Source organism: Lacerta agilis, chromosome 10, assembly GCF_009819535.1.
Source record: "Lacerta agilis isolate rLacAgi1 chromosome 10, rLacAgi1.pri, whole genome shotgun sequence".
Taxonomy (NCBI): domain Eukaryota; kingdom Metazoa; phylum Chordata; class Lepidosauria; order Squamata; family Lacertidae; genus Lacerta; species Lacerta agilis.
In genome coordinates, this window is record NC_046321.1 from 38917429 (window position 1) to 38933943 (window position 16515).

The 16515-nt window shown below is 41.4% G+C and overlaps 1 protein-coding gene across 1 annotated transcript in view; it reads right to left on the reverse strand.

Annotated features, from left to right (window-relative positions):
• The window catches only part of PTPRQ (protein tyrosine phosphatase receptor type Q), a 102623-nt gene that overhangs the window by 57674 nt on the left and 28434 nt on the right, over window positions 1-16515 (reverse strand). Inside the window, exons 15-24 of the mRNA XM_033161627.1 lie at window positions 15079-15313; window positions 12506-12634; window positions 10967-11113; window positions 8987-9159; window positions 7084-7294; window positions 5069-5194; window positions 4795-4974; window positions 4182-4289; window positions 2862-3143; window positions 544-726 (exon numbers count right to left, since the gene is read on the reverse strand). Of these exons, the coding sequence (XP_033017518.1) occupies window positions 544-726; window positions 2862-3143; window positions 4182-4289; window positions 4795-4974; window positions 5069-5194; window positions 7084-7294; window positions 8987-9159; window positions 10967-11113; window positions 12506-12634; window positions 15079-15313 (1774 nt within the window). The remainder of the gene's footprint in view (window positions 1-543; window positions 727-2861; window positions 3144-4181; window positions 4290-4794; window positions 4975-5068; window positions 5195-7083; window positions 7295-8986; window positions 9160-10966; window positions 11114-12505; window positions 12635-15078; window positions 15314-16515) is intronic.

The following is a 16515-nucleotide window of genomic DNA, read 5'->3' on the forward strand; positions in this document are numbered from 1 at the left end:
AATAAATTGTTATTAATATTTATAAGCTTGAAATTTTAGATACACATTTATATATTTATATTTGTCTATGTAGCTTTTTCGGTTACTTTCACATATTTTAGAGAAGTCCCTCAAAGTTCAATATTGCAATCAGAAAAAAATAAAGGTTTAACCATTTCTATTTTATTATTATACAACAAATAAAAGTCACAAAATCCAAAGAACGTTTTGCAGTGGCACATCAAGAGTATCGAATTGTTTTTTTTGACAAGCCTTTTACAGGCTACTAATTAACTTCCCGGTGCTTGTTCAAAATTAATTTATGTGATTCTATCCCCCCCTAATATCATGTTCAGATGCAGGGCAAAACAAAATAAATAGTAAACACAGATAAATTTATTCCCAATACAATATTTCACACAAACCCCGGAAATTTATCATTTTGATTGCTAACCTAATTCTAAAGCAGTATTATGAAATATATACTATACAGTATGAACTGAGCAAAATAAACCAGCAAAGACACTATCATTTTAAAGTCACAAACTGCTGTATTACAGTCACCTGTAATAGTTAGTGATAGATGTGTGGTGTTGATGGTTCTTTCATCAGTTCCATCAGTCTCTCTGAGATATACAGTATATTTCTCTATAATCCCATTCGGGACAGATGGTGGAAGAAATGATAGCTCTATCTCTGAAGAAGAGATATTCTTGTAAGTTACGTTTTGTGGTGGGAATTCAGGAACTGAAAAGGAAGAATTCAGAGAAAAGTTATTAAAATTTCAGATAATCATTAAGAGTGTATAATGACTGAGAACTCAAGCATGAACCACCGCAGTCATCAGGTACCACAATCACTCATTTATCCAACCAAATTGTAATCCTTGCAGACCTATCAGTACAGATTCAGTTTAGTTTAGTTTTTAAACCAAACCAAACCAAGGCGAATTTTACAAGGGGACTTAGCAACTTCAAATCTAGTATAAAAACATCGCAATGGAGTCTCTTATCATCTAGTTAGATTCCTGGTTCACTAGTAGGGAAATTATTATTTTTTTCAGACAGAGTATATTATTTCAAACCAAATTATATCAGATAGGAATGTGAAGGTTCTTTATTGATAATCAGCACTTGCTAGTCTAATTTGCCTTGTAATTAATGTATTTGCTTAGTTCTTTTCAACTGGGCAGAAGCTGATTTTCTCCAGCCGATTTTCTCCAGTTCCCTTGTACTATGGCAGTCCAGCTTGGCATATTCCAAGCTTTTCCTGAGTATCCCCGACTCTCAAGAAAGGCTATTGGGAGACAACTAAGGTATGTAGTGAGGGCAGGATGCTAGAAAACCCCACTGCATAAAAGCAAAGGAGTTTGCCCCCAGTTTGACTGACACTCCTCTCTTCCTGGGCTAACTTTCAGGGAAGACTTGCTGGCTGCAGGCAGGAGATGAATTGTTGGTATCTCCTTAACTTATGGTTACCAGACATCCCCGTTTCCCGGGGACAGTCCCCAGATTTACAAATCTCTCCCTGGATAAAATCCATCCCCGGAATGTCCCTGGATTTCATTTAATGTCCTCGGATTTATATTTTAAGTGTTGTAGATTTATTAGTAGGGAATGAATTTTGTGTGATTGGTTCAACGGCACAAGACACATCATATGGGGACTTCTGGCAAGGCAAAATGACCACGGCAGCGACCAGCTCCTGAAGCCAGCCAGAGCCAACTGCGCTACCAGGCTGGCCAGGCTGCTGAGACTGCCACTGCCACTGCCAAGGGGGAACTGGGGACGCCTGGCGTGTCAACTGGGGGAACCACTGACACCCCCCATGACCCAAATCGAGCCAGGAGTGAGAGCACCTGGCCACCCAGCCGACTGCCCAGTGGTGCTCTGGGGCCAGGAAAACCCTAGAACCGATGCAGGGAGAAGGAGGAGAGGAGAAGGAGGAGAGAGAAAAAGGAAGGAGAAAAAAGAGGGGAGCCCCGACCTTGCCGTGCCGCTGCCACTGCCACCGCTGAGGAGGAGAGGTAGGAGAGCACCGGGAGGGCAAGGACACGTGGCCGAGCCCAGGCCCAACCCAAGCCTACTCCACGGTAGCTAGCACTCCAAGAGAGCAGAGGAAGGCTGCGTGACAGAGGAGACCACAGAAGAGAAGATATTACTTAATATTTTTTTAAAAAATAACTTTTAAAAAATAACTTTTTTTCTCTTTTCAAAAAAAAAAGTGTCCCCAGATTCTTTGGAAAAAAATCTGGTAACCTTACCTTAACTGTCCTCAATACTCTTTAACATGCTTAGCAGCATAATTCCTGTCAAGATTCAAGGAATTGTCATTTCCTATGACTCCCTCCTGCCCACCTATCTGGCTTGTTACTCTGGGCTGGTGAGATGGAGAAAAGCATATTTTCTTCCTGTCCCCTGTCCCATCTGATACAGTGGTGCCCCGCTAGACGAAAATAATTCGTTCTGCGAAAATTTTCGTCTAGCGGGTTTTTCGTCTTGCGGAGCGGCAATGGCAGCCGCGCTCCGCAAAACGAAAAAGAAAAAAAAAAGACGAAAATTTTTAGTCTTGCGAGGCAGCCCCATAGACTTTTTCGTCTAGCGGGGCAGCCTTCCGCTAGACGAATGCCTTCGTCTAGCGAGTTTTTCGTCTAGCGAGGCATTCGTCTAGCGGGGCACCACTGTACTTAGGACATGAGTAGCAGCGTGATCCCCTACATTAGAATATACCAGATGCAAAACCAAATACATGTGCTACCATGATATATCAGGTTCATGCCCAAATCCCTAAGATGCTTATCTGCAAGAAAATCCACTGGAGTTTAATGATGCTTAAAATGGAAGCCACAGAGATAAAACGGTATTCCAAAATGCTGCACTCACCACTATCAGTCGTTCTTACAGATAACAGGGGAGATGACTGGTTCCCATGCCCAAGGCGAGTGAATGCTCTTATAGAAATATTGTACAGAGTATATGGTTTCAAGCCATTTAAAAGAAGATTTGTTGCTGTTGTGTTTCTCAGAATTAAAGCACTAGCATCATCATACACGACTTCATAATGAGTTATAATCCCATTAGGCTTCTCAGGAGGTGACCATCTTAAACTTATTTCTGTGGCAGTCACTTCTAATATCTCGACATGTTGGGGTGGTGAACCTGGTTCTTTAGTTTAGAAAACATAAAAGAAAGTCACTTGGAGTCCCGTCCCACCAAAACATATTAAACATCTGTCTACATCAATTCAGTTTCTTTAAGAACAACTAGAAGTTACAGTAAGACCAGGAACTGATTGAAGCAACATTTTTCTTCTCCCCATGGTTATGCTGTCACTGTAACACCAATTATAGGTAAGAGAGCTAGGCACCTTCTCATCAATCATGGAATTATGAGTCAAGGTATAGTGAAGGATAATCTTTTCAAAGAATGACCCATTCCCAGCTTTTGAATAACCAAAGAACTATTCAATTTCTGCCAACATTACCAGTTAATTTTAATGCAAAATAAAAACACTATATATGTTTTTAATATGTAACTGCTTGGGCATATTGGCACTGAAATATAGAACTAGATATGTGAAGGCCTGAGTGGGGGACGGGACAGAAAAATGAAGTGGTGGTTTCCCTCTCCTCAATTTTCCTAGGTTTTTTTTGGGGGGGGAGCCTTCAAATCTCTATACAAAACCTAGTCAGCTGGTGCTTCTCTAATTTAGAAGTAGATTTTATTAAATAGTGGGTGGACATAGCAGACGACACAGTGACTCCCCAAGCAGCTCTGTTTATTCTCAGGCTGGAACAGAACTGAACTGAAGAGCTCAGCAGCCTGCTTATATAGAACTCAGCTACAAGCAACAGTAACAACTTTCTGTAGTTACCCAATCCTTGAATGTCACTTTCAATCCCTCATTTGCATGTGCGGACCTGAGTGAGAACTGCAGCAGAATGAACTTTATACACACACCCCTAGTGGCCTAGGGCGAGAACTTCAATACATAACATATTTCTATCATGTAAAATCAAAGCAGGAAATGCTGCTGTCCTGTTTTAGTTAGGGGAAAAACAGAATTTAGCGAAGGACACAAGGAAGTCCAGGGGGATCCTCAGAACCACAGATTTATTAACTTCCACTAGGTAGACTGCACAAGATGGATTGATCAGCAATGACATAAAAAAATTATAAAATCAGCATGACCAATATGCTTACCATCCTCAGGTGTTCTCACAAAAATATCATTGTCTTCAGACAGAGCACTTTCCCCTATAGTTGTGGAAGCCGCTACTCTCATTTTATAATTTGTATACTTTCTCAAACCTAGAAGGAATAAGAAGAAAAAACACTGCAAGCACAAAGACACTGGTATATTGGGTGTGCCCTATTGAAATTAACCAACCCATACAGTTCTGATTCACTATAGAACAGGGGTGGTGACTCCTGGCTTTGGATTCTGCCACATTATCTTTACGATTTTTTTTCTAAATTCTGTTTTCTGATAGTTGTTGATGATATTGTGTGTGTGAGAGAGAGCGAGAGCGCGCGCAGTAGAATGAAAATACAATCTAAGACCATTTGTATTTCTAAATACCACAAAAGTAGAAGAATCTAAAGCTAGATTAACGTATCCTTTATTCAGCATTCCTCCAAGGTGAAATGTGCAAAGTAGTACCTGCAAATATTGTCAGTTCTTTAAAAGCATTTTGGTTCATTAAAGCCTGTTGAATATACGTAGAGATGCAGAAATATAGAAAAGTTAAATCTATATTCTATTCTAATATAGCTTTGATAGCTACTACAGCAATTATTTAAAAGCTGCTCTTACCTGTAATCAAGATGCTGTTATTTGACGTAGTCAGGTGAAAAGCTCTATGTGTATCCAGCTCCATTGCATAAACTGTGTAATGTGTGATCTTTCCATTGGGGTTTATAGGTATATCCCAATAAAGCAAAACTGAGGACGAACTAATGTTTTTATAACTGATATTTTTGACTGAGCTTGGAACTGCAGAACAAAAACAATCCATTTAGTATGAGTTAGAAGTGTGGGGGAAATTAAGTACTGCCAGCATGAAATTATGTCAGCAATAAAATTTTACCTTGTTCACTTGTCCTAGCAATGAGAATAGCTGGTGGTCCTTCTCCAATAACGGTAAAAGCAGAGACCTCAATCGCATATTGAGTGAAAGGCTGGAGTCCATTTACAAGATAGGACATCTGCTCAGCTGAACGGTTGATGGTATCAGAAAATGTTTTCAATGCATTTATATATATATATAAAGGAAAAGAAAACTATTGTTACCATTATATTAAATCTTAAACACCAACACAAATTGCCATATTTTTCCGTCTATCAGACACCCCCATGTATAAGATGCCCCCTATTTTGGGGGACTCAGATTTAAGAATATGGGGAGAGATGTATCCATGTATAAGACACTGCCTAATTTTTGACATTATTTTTAAGGGAAAAAACCTAGTTTTATACAGTGGTGCCTCGTAAGACAAAAATAATTTGTTCTGCGAGTGTTGTCGTATAGCAAATTTTTTGTCTTGCGAAGCACCAACGGGAGAATAGCGGTTTGGCGGGGGGAATTTTTTTTCCCGTCTTGCGAGACAGCCTTCCGCTAGCGAATGCCTTTCGTCTAGCGAGTTTTTTGTCTAGCGAGGCATTCGTCTAGCGGGGCACCACTGTACACAGAAAAATATGGTAAGTAAATTATCCCCATTAAGCAAATACCAGTGATGGAATAGAGATGGAATAGAGGCCAGTCATAGACAGAAGTTAGAAATTAATCCTGAATTGAACTAGACTGAAAAATGGGAGTCACATAGCACAATGCTATATATATTTAAAAGGTAAAGGTAAAGGGGCCCCTGACCATTAAGTCCAGTTGCGGATGACTCTGGGGTTGCAGCGCTCATCTCACTTTACTAGCCAAGGGATCCAGTGTTTGTCCACAGACAGCTTCTGGGTGATGTGGCCAGCATGACTAAGTCGCTTCTGGAGAACCAGAGCAGTGCACGTAAACGCCGTTTACCTTCCCACCGGAGCGGTACCTATTTATCTACTTTCACTTTGCCATGCTTTCAAACTGCTAGGTGGGCAGGAGCAGGGACCGAGCAACGGGAGCTCACCCCATTGCGGGGATTTCAACCGCAGACCTTCTGATCGGCAATCCCTAGGCTCTGTGGTTTAGACCACAGCGCCACCCACGTATATATTTTTACTCTGGAGTAAGTCTTACTGAAGTCGATGAGATTTACTCCCAGGTAAATATGTATAGGATTGTGGCCTTGGAATGTCTCCATTCTTGCAGTGTACACATTGGTTAAAAAAGGAGAGAGTTAGTTATTCCTATTATAATGAAAATGGAAAGTGTATTTTTGAACAGTGCGAATCAGTAATGATAATATAAAGACTGGATGACCATTTCTAAAAACGAACTTTTCAGTTCCAGCTTCATTTACACTTTACTTTCAAAGGGATGTGAAGAAAATCAGAACTTGGCCTTCTGTCTTGTTGAATGCCTTCACTTGAAAAATTCAGAGAGGTATTTTAAGCCTGTATCTGCCAGCCAACCCTTATTTAATGGGTCATAAATATCCATACTTAGTCAAGAAAAATACCCCATTGACAATGCTGTGCAAGAGAGTATGCTAATGACATCATTGTGTCACAGGGTCATCTCCACCTGTTTGTTGCTCCCGTGTAGCAGAGTTGTAACTTTTTGACCTATTTACCCTCAGTGGCATTTGAAAACCTATCAGTCAAAAGCTCCTGGAAAAATTAACGTCCACATGGGACATGGAGATATGTTAATCTCCTCCAATCACACCTGCCTTGGCAACTGTAATAACTGATTGTCTATGCAGCTTGTTCAACAGCTCTGGCATCTTCTTTCTCTCGGTGGAAGGTCAACTGGGTGACAAGAAGCTAGTACTCTCTGCTTGTGTGGCTTTCTGCATTTGCTCCAGGAGGGGGCTGGAATTTGACTTCAGTAAATGGCCCATTAATAATCTGGTTGGTCTCTGTGCTAAGGATCATATATGTGACAGCAGCCTTTTGAACAATGAGGGAGGTATATGGGGGGAGAGGGACTTAGAAACTTACCAGAATCTGGATGTAGTTCTGCAGCTCTATTCAAAATAGGCAAATTATCCTCAGACATGCTTGTAAATATTACTGGAGAAAAGTTGTGCACTGTTGGAAACATCTCAGCTGATCCTTCATATGAACCAGTTACTGTTTCCACTTCACTCCACGTGAAAGATGGTGCTGTGTTCTCATTTAAAATGTCTGGATCCAAAGCTTCAATAAAATCCTAAAAATGAAAAACAAGGAAGTTAGAAAAATAGCGGCTCACTGTGCCACCATTTGCAGGACCAGGTGTTGGGCACCTGATACCCCAACCCATATAAATAAGAGACCAACAAGACTGGTTTGGGGTCAAAACAGGCCACAACTTTATTGAATACAGATGAAAGAGGTCTGGCTTGGGCATGGGACAATCTAAGCTGTTCAGCAGTGGAATTTGCTACCAAGGAGTGTGGTGGAGTCTCCTTCTTTGGAGGTCTTTAAGCAGAGGCTTGACAGCCATCTGTCAGGAATGCTTTGATGGTGTTTCCTGCTTGGCAGGGGGTTGGACTGGATGGCCCTTGTGGTCTCTTCCAACTCTATGATTCTAAATACTTCTGGCCCACCGGCTGGAAGTGATGTGTGGTCAATCCAGGTGGGGGTTCTCAAATAAGGTGACCCCCACAGAGATCGCCATCTGGGGAAGTACCTACGGCCCTGGTCCCACCTGAAATGGCCACTTCCCCCGGATCCATTTAATAGGATACCCCAGCGTTTGGAGGGGCAAGCAGAGAATACAACCAGTGAGGGAACAAACAGATAGTGCCCCAGGTGTGGGCTGCTTAAATGGACAAGGGGCGGATCTGAGGGAAGCCTACCCACTCCGCTGGCTCTGCCCCCTGGCACAGCCCAAGTCCCAGCCCACATCCCCATTTGCCAAAGCAGGATGCAGCCTAGAATCTGGTTCCTGATAGGCGGCGGGGGCCAGGAAGGGCACAACAGTTCCAGTTCCCACGTCGGGGCCCCAGTGAAGCCTCTGCCATCCTGCAACGGCACCACACCAAGAGAGGTGAGCAGACTTGCTGCCCAGGTGAGCTAGAAATATGGAGACAGAGAGAGGCATCCCGCACAGCTGGAGAGGGGCATGAGACCTCCTCTTCCAGCCAATCGGGTGAACGCCAGGGGGGCAGGTGGAGGTGGAAGCTTGGTGGCAGCTGGGATCACCTTCCCCCTTTGAAAGGGAGCAGTGGCTGGTGCCCAGACTCTTGCCCATGTGGAGCCGATCACCACTGAATCACCCACCGTTGCGCCTTGTTCATTTTGCATGTGTGTGGTTCAAACCAAAGGTGAGAGGACTGGACAGATTAAGACATTGCTATGGAATACTCAGTAGCTGTATTTGAGGCCCATGTGAGGAATTTTTTCCTGCAGACTAATTGGCTTGTCTGCAGGTTTTCGCCTGCCTCATAGCAAGCGTCACAACTTTGGCAGACAAGGCATTGGGTGGTATCTTTTAACATCAAGGTACCCTGTTAAAAGGGTCCTGGAAGGGATATTGCTGAATGGCATCTCACACAGAAGCCGATGGACCATAGCACCCCTTTTGAAAAACGGCACTGGCATGAATGTCACTCTTGAACCATGTCAAGGGGCTAACCCAAGGCAAGCTGGCTGAGGATAAATACTTACCCAGTGCTTTTGCCAAACCATTTTACATCTGTTTAATCAATAAAGTTGTGGCCTGATTTATCCCATCCTGTGTCTTATTTATCACTGGCAATCCCCACCGCTATGCAGCGTGCCTTATGCATCCGGGACAAGTGATTGTTTCTGGCTAAAACTCTAATTTTCAAGTCTTACATAAGAATTAGGAATAATTATACACAATAAAGGGAATGCACAGAAAATCAACAAGTAGCAAATCAGTAAGTTAAAGCACCTTGATTTTTTCTGTTAGAATTGTATCTTCAAGGGTTTCCCCTGTGTCCTCAAGTGAAACTTTTACTCTGTACTGAGTGATGATTCCATTTGGTTGCTGTGGTTTCCTCCAACCAATTCGAACAAAGGTTGCAGATACCTCTGCCATATGCAAATCAAATACAGGTCCTGGAACTGGAAAATAAAGGATATAATTAAAATGAAACACTTTAATTATTCTGTTTGTATCAAATCATTAATTGGTTACGTCAGATAAACTTTTAAGTATCATAAAATATCATTTGTGCAAGGATTTGGGGTCTAATATTAAAATGTAATGTATTGTATGACTATTAAAATATGAACTCTGCCTAATAATATTGTCAGAGTTTAAATCTGGACCATGGCACCCTGACTGTGTGTGCCTGCAGTTGTGCACAGAGTTGTGTAGACAAAAGCTGCAATTACACAAGTACCCTCCAACTTGCCTAGAGTGCACTGAGATATGGTGCCTATTAGTTATATTAGAGTCTGGCCAGTAATTTCCTAAAACTTCTGGATCCACGAAGGAGGACCTCTTCAAGAGGGGAAACATCACTGCTACTTTCAAGGCAATGGGCATAACACCCTGCTGAATTGAGATAAGTGCACCACGGTCTAAGAACTGGCTACCAAATATTTGGTTTGGACCCTCCAGTCAACAGAGATCAACAGAGCACCTTGTTAGCTTCATTGCCACTGCCAAAAGTGTTCTGTGCACATCCTCAGCTGCAACAATTCAAACTGATCCCACAAGGAGCTTCAGGGACCTCTAACAGAGCTAATGAAAATTATGCATATTGATATATCATATTATCAGTTCCATATGAAAGTAGAGCTTGATTGTAAATGTTATATAAAACGATGCTACCTTAAATAAGCTGTATGTAGAAGTAAAGGAACTATTAAATTCCAGTTTACTATTTACTGTAACCACTTACTGCCATCTAATGGTCAAATAGCTGCTGTGAATGAAAGACGATTTTCATTCGTAAGATGTAAACATGGGTGCCTACAAGGGATAATACAGGTGGGGGAGTTTCGGGCAGCACTTTTAAAAGTCCAGCCTGACTTCAAAAGCAGCAAGCAAATTAAGTGAAAGAGCAGGGCTGTTGCTGTTGAGGGATTGGTGGGGAGGCAGAGAATATACCATTTATGTACTGGTGACAGTTTCCATTTAATTTACTCCTGTACATAATCCTCAAACCACTTTCTATTTTGTATTTTTCAAGATTCCTAGTAGAACTAACACATGTAGCTGCTTCAAATATAACAGTGTGTACCAAAGAGTCAGTACACATCGGCAAACCATTCTTGTACTTCAGCAGAATTACTCTGGGCATATGTGTGATGGGCCAGTGTGGTGTAGTGGTTAAGAGCAGTAGACTCGTAATCTGGTGAACCGTGTTTGCGTCTCCTCTCCTCTACATGCAGCTGCTGGGTGACCTTGGGCTAGTCACACTTCTTTGAAGTCTCTCGGCCCCACTCACCTCACAGTCTGTTTGTTGTGGGGGAGGAAGGGAAAGGAGAATGTTAGCCGCTTTGAGACTCCTTTGGGTAGTGATAAAGCAGGATATCAAATCCAAACTCCTCCTCCTCCTCCTCTTCTTCTTCTTCTTCTTGGAGTGTTGGAGAGATGGGTGTTTGTTCCTTTAACAGCTGCATGAGAGGCAGAAATGCAGCCGGTACATTTCCTCCTTCTCTCCCCATAGAGGGAAAGGCAGAGTTTCTGCCAGTCATGCAGCTGCTAAAGAGACTCGAACCCTGTCAAAAAATATTGTGGTAGCCATACTTATTTATACTACACTATTGTAGAAAGTATGTAACAGTTACTGGGGCACTCCTAAACATTTCATACATGTTTTTGACAGACCACATTTAAAGACACTGGCTTTCCAAAGAACGAGACAAAATAGAATACATTGATAATATGACGTAGTTTGTTATCAAGCATACAACTTACCTCCTGCGGGAGTGAAAACAGTTAGGTTTGACTTTGGCCCCACCCCGGCACTTGTCTCAGCAGCAACAAAAGCATCATAGGTTGTGAATGGTATTAGATTAGTAAAAGTAAACTTGAGGTCTTTTGTACTATTATCCAAAATATGGCCTGAAATGAAGAAGTAAGTTTAAAATAAATAAAGGAAAAAGAACTGACCTTTTCAACTGACCTGGTCACTGTGGTTACATTGAATAACAACTGCAACAGGCAATTAATGTTTAGTAGCTAGTTTCTGTCAAATATGTGCTGAGTTTTAATGAGCACTGTTTTAACAAGCTCTGGTGGAATTGGGTTGGAAGCTAACTGCAGTGCAAATAAACCCTGTTCATTACGCCAAAATAGAAAAGCTGCTTTCTGCTCACTATTTCCTGCAGCAAATTTTCCAGTCACTATTTTTCATTGACTTGTTGGGATTGGAGTAGATAACTTGGTGCCCACCAGCTGTTATAATACAACTTCCATCAACTTGTGCCTATGTTGTCAATGGTCAGGGATGATGGGAGCTGTAGCCCAACATCTGGCCATGTTGGCTACCCCTGCCTTAAGGCCATGTTGGCTACCCCTGCCTTAAGGCATGTCTGCACTGCTGCTGACCCATTTGTGTTTTTGTCTCATAGGACTTAACTGATAGGGTAGCATGGAATTTCTTTTTAAGCAGGCATAGGGTTACTTTTATGGGCAGAAGATCTGGGTTTTTACAGTGCAACAGGCAGAAATCAAACAGCAATATTTTCACATCACTGTCTCCATTATTAGGGGAAATTGTCATGGGTTTTTTGGTTGTTGTTGTTGTTTTGTATCCTAGACACACAGGTGCTTTCTCATGAAAAGGGGGAAACCCTGAATATAAATATCATTGGACCACACAGACTAGATTATCATACCAAAACCATACCTGCATCTGTCTTCAGTGTGGACGGATATTAAATTGGCACAATACTCAGTGCAGTTCAATTTATAAAAAAATAAATAGTAATTTTAGTCCTTCAAAAAGACTAAGCAAAAACTTAAAATCAAAATCAAATAAAAGGTAGTTTTCCATAAATTCAAATTTCTTTTTTTGAAAGATAGACCAATTAATCCATGCTTGCAGTAATGCAACAGTAAGCCTTACATCCTACAACAATGGAAAATCAAAAAGATATTGAGACATATCTTTGATTTTATTAGTCAGGTAGGGATTTGAAGAAAGGACGAAAGGTACACTATGAAAAAGTTCAGGGAAGCAGGTCCACACATATCTTCAGAGACAATGGACACACTGCTTTTTATTTCAATATTATCACACAATTCACTGTTCCGGGGAGTGGGGAGGGGACCTAAGTGAGGACATTAAATAAATGTTTTCACCAACAGACCTTGGAAATGGAAAAGAGTCATCTTTCCAATCAAAAATTTAATTAAGCATTATTGTAGCCATAATTTTTGTTTGTTTGTTTTTTCAGAACTTTCAAAAGAAAGCATGAAAGACAAACAAAATTACATTTCATGCAGACTTACCCAGTGGTCCATATAATTCAACTCTGTAGCTAAACTTTCCAGTAACAATGGTTGGTGGTTCCCAAGAAACTGAAAAAGACTTTCCTGTAATGTTGACTTTAACAAAGTTTTGAGGTGGATCTTCTGGGACTGAAAAGAAAAGAAAAGAAAAGAAAAGGTGCTTTTAAGGGCACACGGGTTCCGTCCTCTCCCCCGTGCTTTTTAACACCTACATGCAGCCGCTGGGAGAGATCATCAGGGGGTTTGGGCTGGGTGTTCATCAATATGTGGATGATAGCCAGCTCTATCTTTCTTTTAAATCGGAACCAGTGAGGGCAGTGAAGGTCCTGTGTGAGTGTCTGGAGGTGATTGGAGGATGGATGGCGGCTAATAGATTGAGGTTGAATCCTGACAAGACAGAAGTCTTGGGGGACAGAGGGCGGGCTGGAGTGGAGGACTCCCTGGTCCTGAATGGGGTAACTGTGGCCCTGAAGGACCAGGTGCGCAGCCTGGGAGTCATTTTGGACTCACAGCTGTCCATGGAGGTGCAGGTCAATTCTATGTCCAGGGCAGCTGTCTACCAGCTCTATCTGGTACACAGGCTGAGACCCTACCTGCCCGTGGACTGTCTTGCCATAGTGGTGCATGCTCTAGTTATCTCCTGCTTGGACTACTGCAATGCACTCTACATGGGGCTACCTTTGAAGGTGACTTGGAAACTGCAAGCTAGACTGGAGACTGGGAGTGGATATCCCATTTTTGGGCAAGATACTGGAGTGTGTTGTGGCATCTCAGCTCCTGCAGCTAGGGGAAAAGGTGGGAATAATAATAATAATAATAATAATAATAATAATAAATAATTTTTGTGAACCATTTGTGCACAGTTCAGGTGGTAGATCACTAAGGATACACTATATCTGGAGTGTGGCAGTTGGCATATTTTAGACTAGGGGTGGGGAAACCTCATGCGCAAAGGTTTAATGCAGCCCTCTCGCGTTCTCTATCCAGCTCTCAAGATTTTTCCAGGTCACCCACTTTGCTGGTCCTGCTCTGCATCTTCCTTGAGTGCTTTTGTTTGTCTGGAATGTGTCCTTGAACCGTGACAATGTCTCTTGCTTGCCTGGATGAAGAGATTTGGCAACGGAGTGGGTGTGTATTTAGAAACCTTTGACTTCTGCAACCTTGGAATGCAGCCTCCTGCACAAAGGTAAAAGTCACACCTGTTGCTCTGCCCACTTTGGGACTCTCACCCCTGCTATGCACCCTCTGGAAGGTTGCCCATAGCATGTAACCCTTGGGTTCGAAAAATCTAGGCATTCAGGCACATAAGATTAATTAATATATATATGTATTTGTATAAAAGCAAGAGAGATATACTAAGAGATATTGTTAGAGGCCTAAAAAAAAGTTGAAAGCTAAAAAATGTGGCAGACCATTTGCTAAAAATAATCTTGGGAATGAATTCAAACTGTCTCGAATATTCGCTTGAACACTTTGTTAGTGATATCCCTGACATATTGCTATTTCTGCACAGCTGACAAAATGTTTCAGCTGCTTGAAGTGTGACAACGATTAGGTCAAACACGACATTATTCAAAGGCACTGCTGGACATGAAAAAGGACAAATATTTTATATTGCGCTCGCTGTCAAAATGCGAACAGCTGCTAAGGAAAGGAAATAAATCTCTCATCAATTCAAAGGATTTTTATGTGCTTATTGAAGACGGTGCTATCCTGATGCCAACTGTAAGGGCTTTCCCTACAATTAATGTATTATTCTTAAATGTTAATCTTGAAGTTGATTAAGCAGGACTGCAGTTCTAGTTGTGAGACACGTCTTACTCAGTGAACCATTTCAGGGTTTATATTGTGGTCAATCATTTCTCGTCCTCGTTTATGCATAGGAGCTCACTGCATTCTAAGGTGTTAACATGCTGTGCCACCAAAACATGAAGATATCTATAGTGCAGAAAAGTAGAAATAGTACCCATATGCTATCCCTAAGAAGGCAAATAGCAGCCGAGGGGTGGAAGATCAGAAAAAATAACACTGGGTGAAAGCATTAAACCCACTCCTAGTACAAAGGCTGCTTTTCAGAAGCATTAAAAGAATTACAGACCTCCAGCATCTTATCTACTTTGACTGTTAAACGGACCCCATTGTGGGTTCTTTATTGACATGTTTGTTGTGCCTGCAGAAATTAAACCTTTTATATTTCTTTATAGGAAATTGCAGGCTTTCCACAGGCAGATGGGCCACTGCTCTGATTCATCAGGCTCTTATGTTATTAATTCATACATGTTCTCTTAAGAATTCTGAAACGAATCCTTTTTTGTGGAATTCTTATGGATGGAGTAGAGGGTTGTTTTTTGGGTCCCTTCCTAACTTTAGAGGGGTTTTGTGAGTGTTGATTTTTTTTGGTTGTTGTTCTAGAAACTCTCTCTCTCCCATGGTCTGCATTCTGCAGCCTTCCCAGGTGCCCACACTTCCTGAGAACCCCAAGACACTCTCAAGCTGGGCTTTTGCGTAAGCATGTGAAGCCAGGAAGACTGCCTACACTATAGCTGACATCTCCCCCCTAAAAAATACATTACCTGATTCTGGTGTCCTGACAATTGCACTGTCAATATAACCTGCTTCGATAGTAACTGCAGAAACTTCAAAAAGGTAAGTCGTGTATGGCCTGAGATTAGTCACAACAAAACTGATAGGTTCATTCCAAACAGAGATCATTTTGCTGGGAGCAAATGTACTTGGGGTCAATATAGTAGTTTTACTAGAAGTAGTTGAGGGAGTCGTGGTACTCCACAAAAACGATTCACTGTTATCCTGTAAAGACAAAATAACTTAAGAATAACAATTAGCTTCATGCTACCTACAACATGATAAATACAGAGTCAATAGGAATGTTCATTATGCGTCCAAAAGCAGAATATAACAAAAACTTTCCTTAAGAACTCTCTAGGCAGCACTATAAATAAGGGGAAAGAATAAAAACCTTAGCTGCATATTGCCATTTTTGGGTGTAATTTCCATTTCTTCTTTTGCTAACTCCAATACAGGTTATTTCCTAGGCAGGTACAAAATGATGCAGCTCAAATTACTGAGTTCTGCATTAACACTTGCAATTTACTATTAATGGACCTGCATACACCTCTGGTTTCCGTCACGGTGTTCTGTTCCACCAGAAGTGGTTTAGTCATGCTGGCACATGACCCGGAAAGCTGTGGACGAACGCCTGCTCCCTCGGCCTGAAAGCGAGATGAATACCACAATCCCATATTCGCCTTTGACTGGACGCAACCGTTCAGGGGTCCTTTACCTTTACACCTGAGCGAACCAAACTTCAATTTCTAGTGAATCATTTCCAAATTATATTTCTAGCTCTCTCCATCTCTGTTATAAAAATTATTAAATTAGGTTGCACACTGATAAATGTTGTTGATCTATGTGGCCTGCAACTGAACAACAATATGTAACACAATTGGTGCAACGTTACTGACTGGGTAAATAGCACTCGGTGTAGAACCTATTTGTCATGAAGTTTGGAAACTCTGTGTTGCCGCAAATCCATTTGCTTGAATGAAATGTAAACCAAGGTCTTAACCTGCTGGAGCCATTAACATTATATATTTTATAAGACTATGATTCTACCTTTTAATAAGTTTGAAGTAATCTTATGTTGATTAATGTAATTGGGGCTCTAGTTATGAAAAGTCAGGCATATAGATGTCTGATTCTTGCTACTACAGGCTTTAACTTCCAACCATGATTGAGCAATGAGTTGGGTTATGTGACCTGAATTGATACAAAATTCAAAAGCAGGTCAAGGATTGCGTGAGACATAAAGAGAAACATAATGTGAAAAGTATACATTGCCCCAGGTAGCAATTTCATTTTAAATGTTTCTCATGCTAGGAGTGCAATCCTATACATGTTTCCTCATTGAACCCAACGGGTTTATTTCCAAGTAAGTAGATAAATGATTGCAGCACAATCCCATGTATGTTTACTCAGAAGTAATTGCCATA